A 21,076-nucleotide genomic window follows, 5' to 3' on the forward strand; every position below is an offset into this window, starting at 1 on the left:
CCCCCCCCCCCCCCACCCCCCCCCCCCCCCACCCCCCCCCCCCCCCACCCCCCCCCCCCCCCACCCCCCCCCCCCCCCACCCCCCCCCCCCCCCACCCCCCCCCCCCCCCACCCCCCCCCCCCCCCACCCCCCCCCCCCCCCACCCCCCCCCCCCCCCACCCCCCCCCCCCCCCACCCCCCCCCCCCCCCACCCCCCCCCCCCCCCACCCCCCCCCCCCCCCACCCCCCCCCCCCCCCACCCCCCCCCCCCCCCACCCCCCCCCCCCCCCACCCCCCCCCCCCCCCACCCCCCCCCCCCCCCACCCCCCCCCCCCCCCACCCCCCCCCCCCCCCACCCCCCCCCCCCCCCACCCCCCCCCCCCCCCACCCCCCCCCCCCCCCACCCCCCCCCCCCCCCACCCCCCCCCCCCCCCACCCCCCCCCCCCCCCACCCCCCCCCCCCCCCACCCCCCCCCCCCCCCACCCCCCCCCCCCCCCACCCCCCCCCCCCCCCACCCCCCCCCCCCCCCACCCCCCCCCCCCCCCACCCCCCCCCCCCCCCACCCCCCCCCCCCCCCACCCCCCCCCCCCCCCACCCCCCCCCCCCCCCACCCCCCCCCCCCCCCACCCCCCCCCCCCCCCACCCCCCCCCCCCCCCACCCCCCCCCCCCCCCACCCCCCCCCCCCCCCACCCCCCCCCCCCCCCACCCCCCCCCCCCCCCACCCCCCCCCCCCCCCACCCCCCCCCCCCCCCACCCCCCCCCCCCCCCACCCCCCCCCCCCCCCACCCCCCCCCCCCCCCACCCCCCCCCCCCCCCACCCCCCCCCCCCCCCACCCCCCCCCCCCCCCACCCCCCCCCCCCCCCACCCCCCCCCCCCCCCACCCCCCCCCCCCCCCACCCCCCCCCCCCCCCACCCCCCCCCCCCCCCACCCCCCCCCCCCCCCACCCCCCCCCCCCCCCACCCCCCCCCCCCCCCACCCCCCCCCCCCCCCACCCCCCCCCCCCCCCACCCCCCCCCCCCCCCACCCCCCCCCCCCCCCACCCCCCCCCCCCCCCACCCCCCCCCCCCCCCACCCCCCCCCCCCCCCACCCCCCCCCCCCCCCACCCCCCCCCCCCCCCACCCCCCCCCCCCCCCACCCCCCCCCCCCCCCACCCCCCCCCCCCCCCACCCCCCCCCCCCCCCACCCCCCCCCCCCCCCACCCCCCCCCCCCCCCACCCCCCCCCCCCCCCACCCCCCCCCCCCCCCACCCCCCCCCCCCCCCACCCCCCCCCCCCCCCACCCCCCCCCCCCCCCACCCCCCCCCCCCCCCACCCCCCCCCCCCCCCACCCCCCCCCCCCCCCACCCCCCCCCCCCCCCACCCCCCCCCCCCCCCACCCCCCCCCCCCCCCACCCCCCCCCCCCCCCACCCCCCCCCCCCCCCACCCCCCCCCCCCCCCACCCCCCCCCCCCCCCACCCCCCCCCCCCCCCACCCCCCCCCCCCCCCACCCCCCCCCCCCCCCACCCCCCCCCCCCCCCACCCCCCCCCCCCCCCACCCCCCCCCCCCCCCACCCCCCCCCCCCCCCACCCCCCCCCCCCCCCACCCCCCCCCCCCCCCACCCCCCCCCCCCCCCACCCCCCCCCCCCCCCACCCCCCCCCCCCCCCACCCCCCCCCCCCCCCACCCCCCCCCCCCCCCACCCCCCCCCCCCCCCACCCCCCCCCCCCCCCACCCCCCCCCCCCCCCACCCCCCCCCCCCCCCACCCCCCCCCCCCCCCACCCCCCCCCCCCCCCACCCCCCCCCCCCCCCACCCCCCCCCCCCCCCACCCCCCCCCCCCCCCACCCCCCCCCCCCCCCACCCCCCCCCCCCCCCACCCCCCCCCCCCCCCACCCCCCCCCCCCCCCACCCCCCCCCCCCCCCACCCCCCCCCCCCCCCACCCCCCCCCCCCCCCACCCCCCCCCCCCCCCACCCCCCCCCCCCCCCACCCCCCCCCCCCCCCACCCCCCCCCCCCCCCACCCCCCCCCCCCCCCACCCCCCCCCCCCCCCACCCCCCCCCCCCCCCACCCCCCCCCCCCCCCACCCCCCCCCCCCCCCACCCCCCCCCCCCCCCACCCCCCCCCCCCCCCACCCCCCCCCCCCCCCACCCCCCCCCCCCCCCACCCCCCCCCCCCCCCACCCCCCCCCCCCCCCACCCCCCCCCCCCCCCACCCCCCCCCCCCCCCACCCCCCCCCCCCCCCACCCCCCCCCCCCCCCACCCCCCCCCCCCCCCACCCCCCCCCCCCCCCACCCCCCCCCCCCCCCACCCCCCCCCCCCCCCACCCCCCCCCCCCCCCACCCCCCCCCCCCCCCACCCCCCCCCCCCCCCACCCCCCCCCCCCCCCACCCCCCCCCCCCCCCACCCCCCCCCCCCCCCACCCCCCCCCCCCCCCACCCCCCCCCCCCCCCACCCCCCCCCCCCCCCACCCCCCCCCCCCCCCACCCCCCCCCCCCCCCACCCCCCCCCCCCCCCACCCCCCCCCCCCCCCACCCCCCCCCCCCCCCACCCCCCCCCCCCCCCACCCCCCCCCCCCCCCACCCCCCCCCCCCCCCACCCCCCCCCCCCCCCACCCCCCCCCCCCCCCACCCCCCCCCCCCCCCACCCCCCCCCCCCCCCACCCCCCCCCCCCCCCACCCCCCCCCCCCCCCACCCCCCCCCCCCCCCACCCCCCCCCCCCCCCACCCCCCCCCCCCCCCACCCCCCCCCCCCCCCACCCCCCCCCCCCCCCACCCCCCCCCCCCCCCACCCCCCCCCCCCCCCACCCCCCCCCCCCCCCACCCCCCCCCCCCCCCACCCCCCCCCCCCCCCACCCCCCCCCCCCCCCACCCCCCCCCCCCCCCACCCCCCCCCCCCCCCACCCCCCCCCCCCCCCACCCCCCCCCCCCCCCACCCCCCCCCCCCCCCACCCCCCCCCCCCCCCACCCCCCCCCCCCCCCACCCCCCCCCCCCCCCACCCCCCCCCCCCCCCACCCCCCCCCCCCCCCACCCCCCCCCCCCCCCACCCCCCCCCCCCCCCACCCCCCCCCCCCCCCACCCCCCCCCCCCCCCACCCCCCCCCCCCCCCACCCCCCCCCCCCCCCACCCCCCCCCCCCCCCACCCCCCCCCCCCCCCACCCCCCCCCCCCCCCACCCCCCCCCCCCCCCACCCCCCCCCCCCCCCACCCCCCCCCCCCCCCACCCCCCCCCCCCCCCACCCCCCCCCCCCCCCACCCCCCCCCCCCCCCACCCCCCCCCCCCCCCACCCCCCCCCCCCCCCACCCCCCCCCCCCCCCACCCCCCCCCCCCCCCACCCCCCCCCCCCCCCACCCCCCCCCCCCCCCACCCCCCCCCCCCCCCACCCCCCCCCCCCCCCACCCCCCCCCCCCCCCACCCCCCCCCCCCCCCACCCCCCCCCCCCCCCACCCCCCCCCCCCCCCACCCCCCCCCCCCCCCACCCCCCCCCCCCCCCACCCCCCCCCCCCCCCACCCCCCCCCCCCCCCACCCCCCCCCCCCCCCACCCCCCCCCCCCCCCACCCCCCCCCCCCCCCACCCCCCCCCCCCCCCACCCCCCCCCCCCCCCACCCCCCCCCCCCCCCACCCCCCCCCCCCCCCACCCCCCCCCCCCCCCACCCCCCCCCCCCCCCACCCCCCCCCCCCCCCACCCCCCCCCCCCCCCACCCCCCCCCCCCCCCACCCCCCCCCCCCCCCACCCCCCCCCCCCCCCACCCCCCCCCCCCCCCACCCCCCCCCCCCCCCACCCCCCCCCCCCCCCACCCCCCCCCCCCCCCACCCCCCCCCCCCCCCACCCCCCCCCCCCCCCACCCCCCCCCCCCCCCACCCCCCCCCCCCCCCACCCCCCCCCCCCCCCACCCCCCCCCCCCCCCACCCCCCCCCCCCCCCACCCCCCCCCCCCCCCACCCCCCCCCCCCCCCACCCCCCCCCCCCCCCACCCCCCCCCCCCCCCACCCCCCCCCCCCCCCACCCCCCCCCCCCCCCACCCCCCCCCCCCCCCACCCCCCCCCCCCCCCACCCCCCCCCCCCCCCACCCCCCCCCCCCCCCACCCCCCCCCCCCCCCACCCCCCCCCCCCCCCACCCCCCCCCCCCCCCACCCCCCCCCCCCCCCACCCCCCCCCCCCCCCACCCCCCCCCCCCCCCACCCCCCCCCCCCCCCACCCCCCCCCCCCCCCACCCCCCCCCCCCCCCACCCCCCCCCCCCCCCACCCCCCCCCCCCCCCACCCCCCCCCCCCCCCACCCCCCCCCCCCCCCACCCCCCCCCCCCCCCACCCCCCCCCCCCCCCACCCCCCCCCCCCCCCACCCCCCCCCCCCCCCACCCCCCCCCCCCCCCACCCCCCCCCCCCCCCACCCCCCCCCCCCCCCACCCCCCCCCCCCCCCACCCCCCCCCCCCCCCACCCCCCCCCCCCCCCACCCCCCCCCCCCCCCACCCCCCCCCCCCCCCACCCCCCCCCCCCCCCACCCCCCCCCCCCCCCACCCCCCCCCCCCCCCACCCCCCCCCCCCCCCACCCCCCCCCCCCCCCACCCCCCCCCCCCCCCACCCCCCCCCCCCCCCACCCCCCCCCCCCCCCACCCCCCCCCCCCCCCACCCCCCCCCCCCCCCACCCCCCCCCCCCCCCACCCCCCCCCCCCCCCACCCCCCCCCCCCCCCACCCCCCCCCCCCCCCACCCCCCCCCCCCCCCACCCCCCCCCCCCCCCACCCCCCCCCCCCCCCACCCCCCCCCCCCCCCACCCCCCCCCCCCCCCACCCCCCCCCCCCCCCACCCCCCCCCCCCCCCACCCCCCCCCCCCCCCACCCCCCCCCCCCCCCACCCCCCCCCCCCCCCACCCCCCCCCCCCCCCACCCCCCCCCCCCCCCACCCCCCCCCCCCCCCACCCCCCCCCCCCCCCACCCCCCCCCCCCCCCACCCCCCCCCCCCCCCACCCCCCCCCCCCCCCACCCCCCCCCCCCCCCACCCCCCCCCCCCCCCACCCCCCCCCCCCCCCACCCCCCCCCCCCCCCACCCCCCCCCCCCCCCACCCCCCCCCCCCCCCACCCCCCCCCCCCCCCACCCCCCCCCCCCCCCACCCCCCCCCCCCCCCACCCCCCCCCCCCCCCACCCCCCCCCCCCCCCACCCCCCCCCCCCCCCACCCCCCCCCCCCCCCACCCCCCCCCCCCCCCACCCCCCCCCCCCCCCACCCCCCCCCCCCCCCACCCCCCCCCCCCCCCACCCCCCCCCCCCCCCACCCCCCCCCCCCCCCACCCCCCCCCCCCCCCACCCCCCCCCCCCCCCACCCCCCCCCCCCCCCACCCCCCCCCCCCCCCACCCCCCCCCCCCCCCACCCCCCCCCCCCCCCACCCCCCCCCCCCCCCACCCCCCCCCCCCCCCACCCCCCCCCCCCCCCACCCCCCCCCCCCCCCACCCCCCCCCCCCCCCACCCCCCCCCCCCCCCACCCCCCCCCCCCCCCACCCCCCCCCCCCCCCACCCCCCCCCCCCCCCACCCCCCCCCCCCCCCACCCCCCCCCCCCCCCACCCCCCCCCCCCCCCACCCCCCCCCCCCCCCACCCCCCCCCCCCCCCACCCCCCCCCCCCCCCACCCCCCCCCCCCCCCACCCCCCCCCCCCCCCACCCCCCCCCCCCCCCACCCCCCCCCCCCCCCACCCCCCCCCCCCCCCACCCCCCCCCCCCCCCACCCCCCCCCCCCCCCACCCCCCCCCCCCCCCACCCCCCCCCCCCCCCACCCCCCCCCCCCCCCACCCCCCCCCCCCCCCACCCCCCCCCCCCCCCACCCCCCCCCCCCCCCACCCCCCCCCCCCCCCACCCCCCCCCCCCCCCACCCCCCCCCCCCCCCACCCCCCCCCCCCCCCACCCCCCCCCCCCCCCACCCCCCCCCCCCCCCACCCCCCCCCCCCCCCACCCCCCCCCCCCCCCACCCCCCCCCCCCCCCACCCCCCCCCCCCCCCACCCCCCCCCCCCCCCACCCCCCCCCCCCCCCACCCCCCCCCCCCCCCACCCCCCCCCCCCCCCACCCCCCCCCCCCCCCACCCCCCCCCCCCCCCACCCCCCCCCCCCCCCACCCCCCCCCCCCCCCACCCCCCCCCCCCCCCACCCCCCCCCCCCCCCACCCCCCCCCCCCCCCACCCCCCCCCCCCCCCACCCCCCCCCCCCCCCACCCCCCCCCCCCCCCACCCCCCCCCCCCCCCACCCCCCCCCCCCCCCACCCCCCCCCCCCCCCACCCCCCCCCCCCCCCACCCCCCCCCCCCCCCACCCCCCCCCCCCCCCACCCCCCCCCCCCCCCACCCCCCCCCCCCCCCACCCCCCCCCCCCCCCACCCCCCCCCCCCCCCACCCCCCCCCCCCCCCACCCCCCCCCCCCCCCACCCCCCCCCCCCCCCACCCCCCCCCCCCCCCACCCCCCCCCCCCCCCACCCCCCCCCCCCCCCACCCCCCCCCCCCCCCACCCCCCCCCCCCCCCAGCATGGCAAATTGTAGGGGCTGATGGGAATTGTAGTCCATAACATCTGGAGTGCCAAAGGTTCGCCACCACTGGTTTAAAGCATTGGATTGGGATGGAGGAGATCAAGGTTAAAATACCTGTTGGATTTCTACAGCGGCTGTTTCCCTGAACCCGCTCCGCACCGTCTGTACAGAAATAAAATATATGCACGCATGCTTTCCCTTTGTATATTAAGGGAGGATTTCAGCAGAGAGCGCAAGCAAATAAAGAGGTGTGGAGATTCCAGGAGGGGTCATGGCGTAATCTTCTGTTGGAAACAAATAGGTGTTTTTCTGAGCCAGCATTGCCAGTCGTTAAGTTGTGACTATTCTGTGGATTCTCTCTCTGTTAGATCTCCCTGGTGAGCCAAGAGCCAGTGCTGTTTGCCCGGTCCATTGCAGAAAATATCTCCTACGGCTTGGCGTCTGTTCCTTATGACTCAGTTATTCAGGCGGCCCAAAAAGCGAATGCTCATGCATTTATCATGGAATTGCAAGATGGCTACCATACAGGTACTGAAAAGTCTGCTTAACTTTTTTCTCTTGAGGCATCCACAGCAGATCCAGAACATAAGAACATAAGAACTAGCCTGCTGGATCAGACCAGAGTCCATCTAGTCCAGCCCTCTGCTACTCCCAGTGGCCCACCAGGTGCCTTTGGGAGCTCACAGGCAGGATGTGAAAGCAATGGCCTTCTGCTGCTGCTGCTCCTGAGCACCTGGTCTGCTAAGGCATTTGCAATCTCAGATCAAAGAGAATCAAGATTGGTAGCCAGAGATCGACTTCTCCTCCATAAATCTGTCCAAGCCCCTTTTCAAGCTATCCAGGTGAGTGGCCATCACCACCTCCTGTGGCAGCATATTCCAAACACCAATCACACGTTGTGTGAAGAAGTGTTTCCTTTTATTAGTCCTAATTCTTCCCCCCAGCATTTTCAATGAATGCCCCCTGGTTCTAGTGTTGTGAGTAAGAGAGAAAAATTTCTCTCTGTCTACATTTTCTACCCCATGAATAATTTTATAGACTTCAATCCTATCCCCCCTCAGACGTCTCCTCTCCAAGCTAAAGAGTCCCAAACGCTGCAGCCTCTCTTCATAGGGAAGGTGCTCCAGTCCCTCAATCATCCTCGTTGCCCTTCTCTGCACTTTTTCTATCTCTTCAATATCCTTTTTGAGATGTGGCGACCAGAACTGAACACTTTTTGAGATGTGGCGACCAGAACCACTGCCACAATCAGGTTGGAATATTTATTCTGAACGCACGTCACTGAGACATGAGGTAACGTTGCTGAAAATCCTGTTCAGAAGAGATTCAAGCCTTGCTACAAAATATGTCTGTTATTATTACGTTTAGTGAGTTTTGAAACCGCTTCGTGATTCTTCTCTTTATCTAGCTTCATATCTCTCAGTCATTTTTAATGGCAATTCCTAACTGTAACGGAAGAGCTTGCTTCCTGCCACTCCTTCATAAGAAACGTGGGTTGGGATTTTGTTATTAAGCATGCAAAAAATCACTGAAAACAAAACGGTTCTTAGAAAAATATATTTTGATGTTTATTGAGTTCTGCACCTGCTCAATAAACTGAGAATGCCAAAGTAAAAGTTAAAACAATAACTTAAAATTTCTGGTAGCGTCGCTTTGTTACAACGAAATGCAAGCAGAGACTAAACACATAACTATAACTAAAAATATCCACTGGCGGAGATTAACGACCTAAAACATAGATAAATAACAGGCAGAGTTTACAAACAGAGCAACAGCAAGAATAAAGAAAGATAGAAAGGTAGGCTAATGAAATGCTGAAAGGCAAATTATGCAGAAATTATCTGTCAGCTGATGTAAACGGACCAATAATTCTTTCCTAATAATTAGCTGAGTCAGCTTGGCAAAAGTCAAGAGTTTGCTAACAGGTGTTAATCATTTGAGTCCTAACTAAAAGGAACATGCTCTACAGCTGGGGCTCTACACTTAGCCAAAAAAGCTACAAAATAGAGACATTTGAAATGATAAACTCAATTTCTCCACACTAACCTTTCAGTACCTAAAACCACAAGTTGTGTGATGTGTTTCTGGATTTCAGCTGAAGGTGTAGTTTCCTTATTTGTTTGTTTATATCCTGCCTTCCTACCTTCATAAGGGTCACCAAGGCAGCGAACAAATTGAAGCACACGTGACAATATCAAAATTTAAAATGATTAAAACCAACGAAATAGCAGCATATCATTTAAACCTGCACTAAAATACACGCAAAGACAGCCCCTCCCCCCAGCAATTAAAACACTGGGCAGGAAGAAGGGATCACTTAGGAAATCCCAAACAATACAGAAACGTCTTCTCCTTCTTTGTTTCCTCATGTTACTCAGAAGGACACATCATCTGCTAGAACCATGGGCAGGTCTGCCTTTTGCAAGGGCAGAGCTGGCTTTTGGTCGCCAAGAGTTAAGATTTGGCAAGAGAAACTGTGAATCGTAGAACTTTTCAGACCATTAGTTGTCTTCTGAGAAGTCAGTGTGTCCTGTGGACAAATACTTAAATAGCAGAGTTAATGCAATAATGAGGCAGAGACCAGTTGCTTTACTGAAATAAAGTTTACTTACTACAGGGAAGGGAAACTTGGAAGAAAAACAATAAACATCTTTTTTACTAGCTAGCACCAACAGCCAGTTTGCTGCTTAGACTATTACATAGCTACTAAGAACTGAACTGAACATGTGCAAAGTGCAACACAAAGAAGATATATCTAAAGCCTACATGCAGACCTGCATGTAGCCCACCCAACCAATAGGTATCAATTACCTGGTCACTTACTTCTGACCTCACTAACTAATTAGCATGCAACAATGAACTCCTTCATTACTGGATTGTGTTACTGGCACTTGCCAAATCCCATCACAGTGTCAATGAGTTCTTTAGCTTGGGTGTGTCTCTCTCACCTTCTACTTGGGACTCACAGCTCTTAAAGTACCTGGGGAGGAATTACCTCATGGCCCAGGATGGGATGGCATTTCGGGGATTTCTCTGCTCTTGTCTGCTGTAGTGTGGGCTGTGTCAGGGATTCCTTACTTCCTCTCTGAGGAAAAGGTGTTCTCAGGGTGGTGCCTCTGTCCCTATGTTTATCGGGGAGGAATCCATACCACATAAGCCTTCCTCAGTTGGAGGGGCAACCCCGGCCAGTGGCCACTGGCTGTCTTAATATTTCAAGCAACACTTGAATCCATCTCCCGGCACTTCAGCACAAAAGTTGGGCATCACTTCTGAATAAACAGCATTAAAAGTCCTGTTGAAAGTACGTGTGTGCTGTTATTCACATATTGCTGGTTAAATGGCCTGGGTTGAAGCTTAGAGAAGCTTGATTCAAATGCGGCAGAGCCTCAGTGAGTGACCAACAAGATATTTGGGTACAAGCTTTCAAGAGTCAGAACTCCTTTTCATATCTCAGAAATCTTATTGGTCTTTACTGAACTCCAGTCCTACAGACCAACACAACTACCCTCTGAAACTGTCTCCATATAGGTGGCTGACCCAAGTGACCCTATAAACCAGCGGTTCTCAACCTGTGGGTCGCGACCCCTTTGGGGGTCGAACGACCCTTTCACAGGGGCCGCCTAAGACCATCAGAAAACTGTCTTTTTATATTTTATATTTTATATATATCAATTTTATGGTTGGGGGTCACCACAACATGAGGAACTGTATTAAAGAGTCGTGGCATTAGGAAGGTTGAGAGCCACTACTATAAACTTAATGGCAGAACTGGTTTTGAGCTAGGGCAGTGGTGGCGAACCTTTGGCACTCCAGATGTTATGGACTACAATTCCCATCAGCTGATGGGAATTGTAGTCCATAACATAACATCTGGAGTGCCAAAGGTTCACCACCACAGAGCTAGGGAGATCCCAATCCACAGCTCAGCCACTACAGGAGCAGCAGTGGCGTAGGAGGTTAAAAGCTCGTGTATCTAATCTGGAGGAACCGGGTTTGATTCCCAGCTCTGCCGCCTGAGCCGTGGAGGCTTATCTGGGGAATTCAGATTAGCCTGTACACTCCCACACACGCCAGCTGGGTGACCTTGGGCTAGTCACAGCTTCTCGGAGCTCTCTCAGCCCCACCTACCTCACAGGGTGTTTGTTGTGAGGGGGGAAAAGGCCAGGAGATTGTCAGCCCCTTTGAGTCTCCTGCAGGAGAGAAAGGGGGGATATAAATCCAAACTCTTCTTCTTCTTCTTCTTCTACCTGAGACTAGACTTGTTAACGTTTCTTCTTTCCCTTCCCTTGATTTAACAGAAGCCGGTGAAAAAGGAGCCCAGCTCTCTGGTGGCCAGAAGCAGAGAGTCGCAATTGCAAGAGCGTTGATTAGAAATCCGTCGATTCTGATTCTGGATGAAGCCACCAGTGCCCTGGATGCGGACAGTGAGCACGCGGTGAGCAGAAATGTTGATGGCGTTTTCTTGTACTGATACGGGGTTAGGATGCCAGTGATCACAGGTATAAGGAATGGCTTCCACTGAGATATAGAGATATAGAACTGGAGGGGACCCAAACCCCTGCACAGTGCAAGAAACTCATGGCTACCCTCCCATTCCCCCGGTGACCCCTCTATGCCCACAGAAAGGCACAAAAACTTCTAGGATCCCTAAGCATTTAGGCAAGGACCGCAAGTTCCAGATGAGTCTTTTGCCTCGCAAGACTTCTGTTTGGCCATTGGAGATTTGGTTGGCTGGAGATTTGATGGTTTCAGCAGCTGCCAGCACAGCACAAAGATCTACCCTTTGTGACTGAAGGTAAGCTGCGACTGCCATTTTCTGGATGGCTCCTCCTCCAGTGACGGCCATTTTGTGGCAGCCATGTTGTGCTGTGCCCAACAAACGGCCTCCGCATTCCTAAGAATCGCACAGGCTCAAAAAGGTTGAGGACTCCTCTCCTGGATCTTTTTATCTGCTACTGTTCTTCGTCCCCTGTTTTAAGGGGCAGATTCAGCGAGCCAGCCTAAGATAGTAAGGGATGTCAGATCCTTTTCTCCCTGATGCTTGGTGTGGCCTTTCACAAGTATTTTGAGCTCTCCCCAAGAGCCAGTGCGGTAGAGTGGTTAAGAGCAAGAAGACTCTAATCTGGAGCACCAGGTTCGATTCCCCACTTCTCCACATGAGCGGTGGACCCTTTTCTGGTGAACTTGATTTGTTTCCCCAGTCCTACATTCCTGCGGGATGATGCTGGGCTAGTCACAGTTCTCCTTGAACTCTCTCAGCCCCACCTACCTCACAAGGTGTCTGTTGTGGGGAGAGGAAGGGGACGGAATTTTTAAGCCTAGTCAGTGGTGGCGAACTTTTGGCACTCCAGATGTTATGGACTACAATTCCCATCAGTCCTTGCCAGCACGACCAATTGGCCATGCTGGCAGGGGCTGATGGGAATTGTAGTCCATAACATCTGGAGTGCCAAAGGTTCGCCACCACAGGCCTAGTTGAAACTCCTTACAGGAGAGAATGGCAGGGTATAAATCCAAACCCTTCTTCTTCTTCTACTGGCTGCTTACAAGCCTGGTTTGATCCTTTGATTTTGTTAACTACTACACAGTTACCTATTCTGGGCCTCTGAGGTGGGCTGGAGAAGCGAATGCAAAAATTAACAGTAATGTTTGGTGGTTTGGGGTTCTTTTTTAAAACTCTTCTTCTTCTTGATAGATTCAGCAGGCTATTTATGGAGACGTCCAGAGCCACACAGTACTGGTCATAGCCCACAGACTGAGCACTGTGGAGAAGGCACACAGTATCATTGTTCTCGACAAGGGCCGTGTGGTACAGCAAGGGACACACAAGCAGCTGATGGAAGAAGCGGGCCTTTATTACAAGCTGGTGCAAAGACAGATCCTAGGCCACAAAACCAGCACAGGGGACAGCTCTCAGCCGGATGGCGGCTTGGCTGACATCCGGAGAGAGTCTCCGAAGACCGGACAGGCAGAGGAGTTCCGGATGTAATGTCACAAGTCTGCAATTTGGACTGGAAGCTCATGTTATTAATAAAAAAACACTCAGGACTTTGGTTGGAATCCCATTAGAAGAGGAGTTCTCTTTAGCACAGGGTCTCTAGGGGTTTTTCCAGACAACGAGGTCTGTTTACAGTCTTAAGCACCGAGTGTCCTTGGGCACAGGATTATCAGCAGGCCCCGCTGAGCAGGCGAGAACCAGCAGGTCAGCAATCCTCAAAGCAATCCACGAGTTCTCGTATCCTGCTAATATGCATGCAAAGCTCGCTGTTATTTATAAAGAGGTGTGATATTTAGGCGCATGCATCACAGGGAAAGGACAGTGAATCTTATGGATGGATTGTGTGGACTGTTCAGAAAGCGATGGTGTCGAACCGGGGCCTAAACATGGGATCACTCTAGTGCCTGTAGACAGCCTTTCTACTTGCATGAATGTTCTGCTGCACCTCAACTACGTGTGTGTAAAACGTTGACCATCTGAGACACAGATGTTTCCAAAACCGGTAGTTACATCTAACTTCTGGTATGCAACTTTACAAGGTGCGATATTCACAGAGTGGAGGCGTGTCCATTTTAAAAACACCAAACAGAATCCTTGACAAAAATCCTTGGATTGAGCACCCGCAGCCACTAAGCCTTTCTGAAAATAAACGTCTGTATGAGGCACTGAAACAGAACTTCCCTCCATTATGACGGGGTGTTAATTGGGACCGGTCCCCTGATGGATTTCACCCCTGGCCTGCAGCAATTATTTTGACACTAGCAAACCCTGAGATGGATCCTCTTCTTCTCGCAGAGCACCTCTGCGTAGCCTCTTGGTTTTAGAGACCGGTGCTTTGAAAAAGCGAAGCAGCTTTTCATTGCAACTAGAACAGTTCAAAGCATGCGTGTTATTTTTTTATTGCTGCTTGTTGTTGGTTGAGAGGGACACCCTCGTTCACAGCCAGTGCGGCAAAAATAGATTCCAGACTCAGTTTGTGAAGGTCACGCAGAACTCACTCTTTCTGTATTTTTTTTCAATACCTAGAATCCAGGTGTGAACTGGTGACAGCTGAGATGGGAACATCTCCTACGCAGGCCCGGCAGAAAGAAGTGGCAGTTGCATAAGAGCACCGCCTCCCACTTTTCACTTACAAGCTCCTTTTTTCTCCAAGTGAGGTTTGCTCAGAAAGTGAGTCTCTGTTATGTTATAGCTTCAGCTAGTAATTCCAGAACACTGGCAGGGGCTGGGGAAGCCTTCCCTTGCTTGTATTTGACAATCAGGCCTCCGTTGCCTGGCTGAATTGCTGTATTTAGTTAAGTTTGTTGTGTTGTAGCAAAGTGGAGAGAACATAGACCCAGAATCTAATTCTAGTTCCATTTTGTGCCACTGGGTTTGAACCGGTTTGATGTCCAATAAATTACTGGGAGGAGCTCTCACGCAGTCATAAACATGCTTTAAAGAAAACTGCTAAACCATTCATCAAAAACAGAGCTTTAAAAAAAGAGACAAGAAAAAAGACTGATGTTTGTTCTTGTCTCTCAAATTGCACTTGGTTTTGAAACAACCTCAAGCACTTTAGCACTTAATTCCTTTCTGGTATTTTTGATGCTGCAGTGTTCTTGGCAGCTTTGGGGTTTTTTTGCAATATTTAAGAGAAGCGCCTATATCTATAGATATGTATATTTGGTTTAGTGATATTTTATGAACTCTTTACAGAATAAAAAGACTACCTCTGCCACTCAGTTTTTGTGCTGGGAGTCTAGGGTGTTTTTATGCCTTCTAGTCCTCACCTGGATGGCCCCGGCTGAGCCGATCTCATCTGATTTTAGAAACTAAGCAAGTTAGTGCTTGAATGGGAGGCCACCAGAGTTGCTACACAGAGGCAGTTAATAGCAATCAGAATCTTGCTTTGAAATACCTGTGGGGGTCACTGTAAGTCGTTTGTGATTTGACAGCAATATCCACCACCATCTCGACTGTCCTTTGCTTAGAAGGTCGTAAACAACTTGCAGTGGGGCATGCTTGGTATCTATCTGTCTGTCTGTCTGTCTGTCATCTGTCTGTCTGTCTGTCTGTCTGTCTATCTATCTATCTATTTTTAGGCTTATATACCGCCCAACCCCCAAAGGGCTCTGGGCGGTGAACAACATAAGATTCAGTACAAAAAAAACATAAAATCAAATATAATTTAACCACTAAATACATAAGTTAAAAGCAGCAATTCATACATAATACAACAATGTAATATAACAGTGCCCGCTAAATCCTTCTTAGACCCTCCCAAGAAGGGAAAGAGAAAAGGGTGGGTCCTACAGGTGGTAGTGGGCCCTGTACATAAGATAGGGAGGGGGGGCAGTTTATAGATCAGGTAGCAGGTGACATGAAAGACTTCAGCCTACAACCTTGGAGAATTCTGACTTTGATGGAGCTCAAGTCGAAGTCAGTATTAGGCACCGCGCCTTCATGTCTGTTCACATATCCAGTTTTGCTAGTTATCCTTTTTTTCTAAATACCACCTGTGCATTTATTGATTGACTGCCTTGGTTTAAAAAAAATTGAAATAATTGCATATATCCTATGGGGACTGGCATTCTGGTGATATCACAGTAAGTAGTCATTTTGCATGTCTGGACTTGAACAAGCATTTCTCTCTGTTCAAATTTACCAGGTGAAAGGTTTGTATGGAACATGGTGGGGCGAGTTCAGAGGTGGGATCCAACCAGTTCTCACCACTTCTGGTTACTAATTTTTTCTGAGTGCCGAGAAGGAGTTACTAAAGCAACCTCCCTGCCCAATAGGGACTGGAGGTGCGTGTGTGCGGCAGCGCCACTGTTTGAATCCCACCGCCATCGGAACCTGTTATTAAAATTTTTGGATCCCACCACTGGGCTAGTTCCAAAAATGTGCCTCATTGTGGACATAATATCTGCCTTCGCTTCAAGATTTATTCATGGACAGCAGGAGTCAACCATTTTGTATATGCAAAAGGGGGGGGGGGAAGGCATGTTAGCACAGTAGCTGTTTTTAGCAGGAAGGATTCAAATATATTCGAAAGTGGTTTGAACAACCTGCCTGAGTATAGCAACCTACTGTGGAAACGAAATCCATAGATTAGACTTGCAAATTGCATTCCCTATGACCTTTCTGCTACAAGCAGTCTATTGTGAAGGTGACTCATAGAACACGAATACGCCCAAGACTCATGTTGAAATTAACCCTGAAAGGATACAAGGTCAAGGGGTGTTCTTGGCTGTAGTCATAGAGCACATGTGCAAATAATTCCTAGGCCCCTTCAAATAATTTCTAATTTAGGCAAGCTAAATGCCAATTCTGCCCTGTTAGTGAAATGACTGTCACAAGCGGCCTGGGGTAAATGTAGAGGAAAGGAAGGGGATGTGAATTGCAAAGATGTTGGGAGGGAAGTTGCATAGTCGTTGACCCACAGAGGCTGTGGTCTGCCACTTATTGAACTGGTCCTGTGTCCCCCGCTTTATGGAACGCTCTCCCACTTTTGGCACCTGATCAAGACCGTCATTTTCAACATTTTGCATGACCGATGCCATCTACCCCCAGTCCACGGGGCTTTTCCAGAACTTGTCCCCCACCTGTGGAGCAGCAGTGGCGTAGGAGGTTAAGAGCTCGTGTATCTAATCTGGAGGAACCGGGTTTGATTCCCAGCTCTGCCGCCTGAGCTGTGGAGGCTTATCTGGGGAATTCAGATTGGCCTGTACACTCCCACACATGCCAGCTGGGTGATCTTGGGCTAGTCACAGCTTCTCGGAGCTCTCTTAGCCCCACCTACCTCACAGGGTGTTTGTTGTGAGGGGGGAAGGGCAAGGAGATTGTCAGCCCCTTTGAGTCTCCTGCAGGAGAGAAAGAGGGGGATATAAATCCAAACTCCTCCTCCTCCTCCTCCTCCTCTTCTTCTTCTTCTTCTGCTGCTGCTGCCACCGCCGCTTCTGCTGCTGCTGTACCTGGGAGGGTTAGGGAGTGGGTGGATGTGCTTTAGGTAAGGGTTTTTTTAAAGTATATTTTGTTTTAAGTATGTTTTAGGTATGTTTTTAAGGAATGTCCATTAGTATATGATTCTGTTTTCTTGAAATGTGGGGAGCATTTTTAGAATGTTGTAACCCGCCCTGGGATGTATTTGAAGGGTGGGACAGAAATTAACGACGTAAATAAATAAGGAGAGTTTGGGTTTACACCCTGCCTTTCTCAAGGCAATGGCAAACCACCTCCGCTTCTCTCTTGACAGCAGCTCACAAGGCAGCTATGAGTTGGCCGTACTTTACACACATGTGCATTTTAGCTTCGCTTGTAGGTGACCATTTTTATTATTATTATCAGCTGCCTTGAATTAAGAGGAAAGATGGGGTATAAATGTTGCAATAAATAAACATTTGAGCCAACAGCTGAATTAAAATCAGAACTCCTGACACTAAAACTGGGACAAAACTGGAAGCAGTAGCAACCAACTCCCTCCCCTCATCCCCAAGCATCACAGACCACCCCAACCCTTCTGCCCTCATGACAAATAATTGTTTACCATGAGTTTGTTTTGTGTTTTGTAGCATCAAAACGTTGCCCTGTTTTTGTGAGAACTGAGACTGCCCTGCTTAGTTACCCTACCAGGAAGTCCTGCGTGAAAATGGTCAGGTGCTCAATTGTTTATATCCTGTAAGGTGGTGTTCTTGTCCTGCTGTTTATATTAACTATTCCAAGCCAAATAAGCTCCACCCGGTTAGTTTGCTGCTCAGTGGGTCAGGCCACAGCCTTGTCCTTGAACTTCATCTGTAAAGTTCTGCATGTTGTATTGTCAAAGGCTTTCACGGCCGGATTCAACTGGTTGTGGTGGGTTTTCTGGGGCTGCGTGGCCGTGGTCTGGTAGATCTTGTTCCTAATGTTTCGCCTGCATCTGTGGCTGGCATCTTCAGAGGTGTCTCACAGAGGGAAGTCTGTTACACACTGTGTTCTACTTTTTGCCTCTGAAAAATTTCCATGGTGACATAAAAAAATAAAACTATTCAAAACAAAATTTCGCAAAATCTCCATTGACAGAAAAGTGCCATCACAGAGATTTTTTGTTAAAATACTGGCACATCCATGACTACTCATAATTTATCTGAGTTAAACACTATGATTTATTGAAAGAACTTTAATTAAAATATGGGAGGGGAAAATGATGTACTAATTCCCGGACAATGATGCTTTCTCATGCTGTATTTTAGTTTTTATCAAGATATTGCAGGGAATTACCTACTGTGCTCAAGAGGAACATATAATGGCTGAGAGAACAATGTAGTGTCGAAGGCTTTCACGACTGGATTCAACTGGTTCTGGTGGGTTTTCCAGGCTGAGTGGCCATGGTCTGGTGGATTTTGTTCCTAATGTTTCACCTGCATCTGTGGCTGGCATCTTCAGAGGTGTATCACAGAGGGAAGTCTGTTACACACTGTGAAACACTGTTCACAGTGAAACACAGTGAAACACAGCTCACAGTGTGAAACAGACTTTTCTCTGTGATACAGCTCTGAAGATGCCAGCCACAGATGCAGGCGAAACGTTAGGAACAAAATCCACCGGACCACAGCCACACAGCCCGGAAAACCCACCAGAACCAGTTGAGAACACTTAAACTTTCTTGGTCTTACCGTCTTTGAACTTTAATTGTCCTTCTTACCCAACAAGGAAACAGTTATGAGTAGTCTCTGCACGGAAAGGTAGGACTTTGAATTCTGGTTTACTGTTAGCGGCAGCAGGCCACCCAGTTACTCCATCCTGGAATCCTAAAACTCAGCATTTGAATAATTAGGGCGAATGCTTTTTGCCTGGAGCAAAAGCGTTCATGGAATAATCAGGTAATCCTTTTCCGCGGGAACATTCCTTTACAGGAAGTTACCTAGTTCTGCAGACAGAGCTAGTGTGTGGGTGTATGGAAGGGAGACGGTAAAGGTGCAAGCCCCAGGTCATTACTGACCCATGGGATGACGTCATATCACAGCGGCCATTTTCAACGAGCTGCTGATACAGTTCTACAGAGGAATCATTGAGTCTGTCATCTGCACCTCTATAACTGTGTGGTTTGGTTCTGCAACCCAACAAGATCGACACAGACTTCAGAGAATAATCAGAACTGCAGAAAAAACAATTGCTGCTAACCTGCCTTCCATTGAGGACCTGTATGCTGCACGGGTCAAAAAAAGGGCTGTGAAAATATTTACTGACCCCTCACATCCTGGACATAAACTGTTTCAACTCTTACCCTCTAAACGTCGCTACAGAGCACTGCACACAAAGACAACTAGACATAAGAACAGTTTTTTCCCGAATGCCATCACTCTGTTAAACAAATAATTCCCTCGATAATGTCAAACTATTTATTATATATTTATTATATAATTACTGCACTACTTTTTTTCATCATTCCTATTACCCATCTCCTCCCAATTATGACTGTATGACTATAGCCTGTGCTGACATTTTATTTTTTTTTATGATTTTACATTTTATGTTTTTTCTATTACTATTGATTGTTTCCTGATTGCTTACTAGACCTATATGACAATCATTAAGTGCTGTACCTTATGATTCTTGACAAATGTATTTTCTTTTATGTACACTGAGAGCATATGCACCGGAGACAAATTCCTTGTGTGTCCAATCACACTTGGCCAATAAAGATTCTATTCTATTCTATTCTATTCTATTCTATTCTATTCTATTCTATTCTATTCTATTCTATTCTCCAGAGAAACCAATCTCTCTTATTCTGGAGATCAGCTGAAATTCTTGGGGATCTCCAGGCCCCACCGGGATGTTGGCAACTCTGCATTCCCTTCTCGTAGCAGAAAGCGCATGGATGTGTCATGGGATGGCGCCGGTGGAAGCTCTTCAGTGCTGCAAGAAACTGCCGAAAGGGTAGAATGGGGCACATGTAGGAGTGCCAAGTGATACCCAGGTTGGCATGGCAACTTTTCTGCTGCGTGTTTACATAAGATGGGGCTGTGCCTTAGCAGTAGCTGCAAGATCTCACCACAATAATTTGCCAGCCCAGCCCATATTGGTTAAAAAATGAAAGTCAAAGAGCCCAAAGGACAGGTCGGCTTCTCTCGGTCCTGTGAAAAGTCCCCGTTTTACTGCGGCCAGAGAAGAGACCAGTCTTCTCAACGGTGCTTCTTTGCTGTCGGGTGAAGGTTGGGCGGCTTGTTTCTATCTATGGATCTGGCACTGGGAGTTTGCAACAGTTTGCCGAAGGTATGTTGTGGAACGTCTGTTCTTAGTCACGGTCTGCGCAGTTATATAATCAATGGCACGAAGCCCAGTTCCTTTGACCCACCTGCACCAGAACAGAGAATCACATGCCAGCAATAAGAGGCGAACCACAGAGACAGACACTGATTTTTAAATGTGAGACAGCCGTATTAGTTTAAATCAGGTTGCTCCCTGTGTGGAGCAGGTCTTTGCAAAGCAACCTGGGCTGGCAACCTCTAGGTTACTGACATGCTAAATGGATGGATCCCACCCAACACATGCAAATCAAGCATGCAAACTGCACCCTTAATCCTTTTAACCAATGCAAATGGTTCTTTCTCCCACCTGGGACATTCCACAGGTATATATACTCCACTTGCTTTACTACCATCAGATCCTCTGAAGATGCCAGCCACAGACGCAGGCGAGACGTCAGGAGAGAATGCTGCTGGAACAGGCGGCCACGCAACCAGGAAACCTCGCAACACCCCATTACATTATTGTTTTTTAGTCATCAACCAGAGAATCCCCCCTCCCTCCCTGAAGCGGTTCACAAAATGAGCTCTCTTCTTCTGGCTGATAGAGAAGTAACTTTAATACAGTTTTATTATGGGAAGTTTAAGGCTCCTTCCCGCTTTTACATCGTTAATAATAATGCAGTTTTCAAAGCCACTTTCACAACCGCCCAAAGAGTGGATTTTTTGCCCGTTCGCACTTTAGCCTTCAAAGAGCACTGAAAGCAGTTCCAAAGTGCATTATTCTGCATGTGTGGAATGAGCCTATATAAAGATTTTAAGCACCAAGGCCTCCTTGCCTCCCGACTTTCCTTTCCGGGAGATTCGGTAGGCTGCCTGCTGGGGTCTGCGACCTGCGGCTCTCCAGATATTCATGGACTACAATTCCCATCAGCCCCTGCCAGCATGGCCAATTGTAGCCCATGAACATCTGGAGAGCCACAGGTTGCAGACCCCCACAAGCTGGATCCTTGACTCTCTGGAACCAGGGATCTCCATCCTGCTTCGTGCCCAACGAATGGATCTCCGACTCCACCTTGCTGACACGCTGGCTCATTCCGCACATGCAGAATAATGCACTTTCAAACTGCTTTCAGTGCTCTTTGAAGCTGTGCGAAATAGCAACATCCACTTGCAAACAGTTGTGAAAGTGGTTTGAAAACGCATTATTTTGCCTGTGTGGAAGGGGCCGCTGCAAAATGCATCGATTTAAGCCGCCCGCGACAGGGCTCGGTTTCCTGAGCGGGGGGGCGGGGGGGCCGCTTTCCCGCGCTTTTTGCTTCGCGCCCTCCCCCTCCCTGACAGAGCGCGACGCTTCAGGCGTTTCCCCGCCTCTTTTCCTCCCCTCTCTCTCCATTCCCGGG

At 60.1% G+C, this 21,076-nt stretch overlaps 1 protein-coding gene across 1 annotated transcript in view; it reads left to right on the top strand.

The window, feature by feature from the left end:
- ABCB9 (ATP binding cassette subfamily B member 9) overlaps positions 1–13,037 on the top strand; it is a 29,998-nt gene extending 16,961 nt beyond the window's left edge. The window contains exons 6-8 of the mRNA XM_048513865.1: positions 6,836–6,995; positions 10,766–10,902; positions 12,163–13,037. Coding sequence (XP_048369822.1) covers positions 6,836–6,995; positions 10,766–10,902; positions 12,163–12,456 — 591 coding nt within the window. The 3' untranslated portion in view covers positions 12,457–13,037. The remainder of the gene's footprint in view (positions 1–6,835; positions 6,996–10,765; positions 10,903–12,162) is intronic.
- Positions 13,038–21,076: the final 8,039 nt, after the last annotated feature.

This window comes from Sphaerodactylus townsendi, linkage group LG13 (assembly GCF_021028975.2).
Source record: "Sphaerodactylus townsendi isolate TG3544 linkage group LG13, MPM_Stown_v2.3, whole genome shotgun sequence".
NCBI lineage: Eukaryota > Metazoa > Chordata > Lepidosauria > Squamata > Sphaerodactylidae > Sphaerodactylus > Sphaerodactylus townsendi.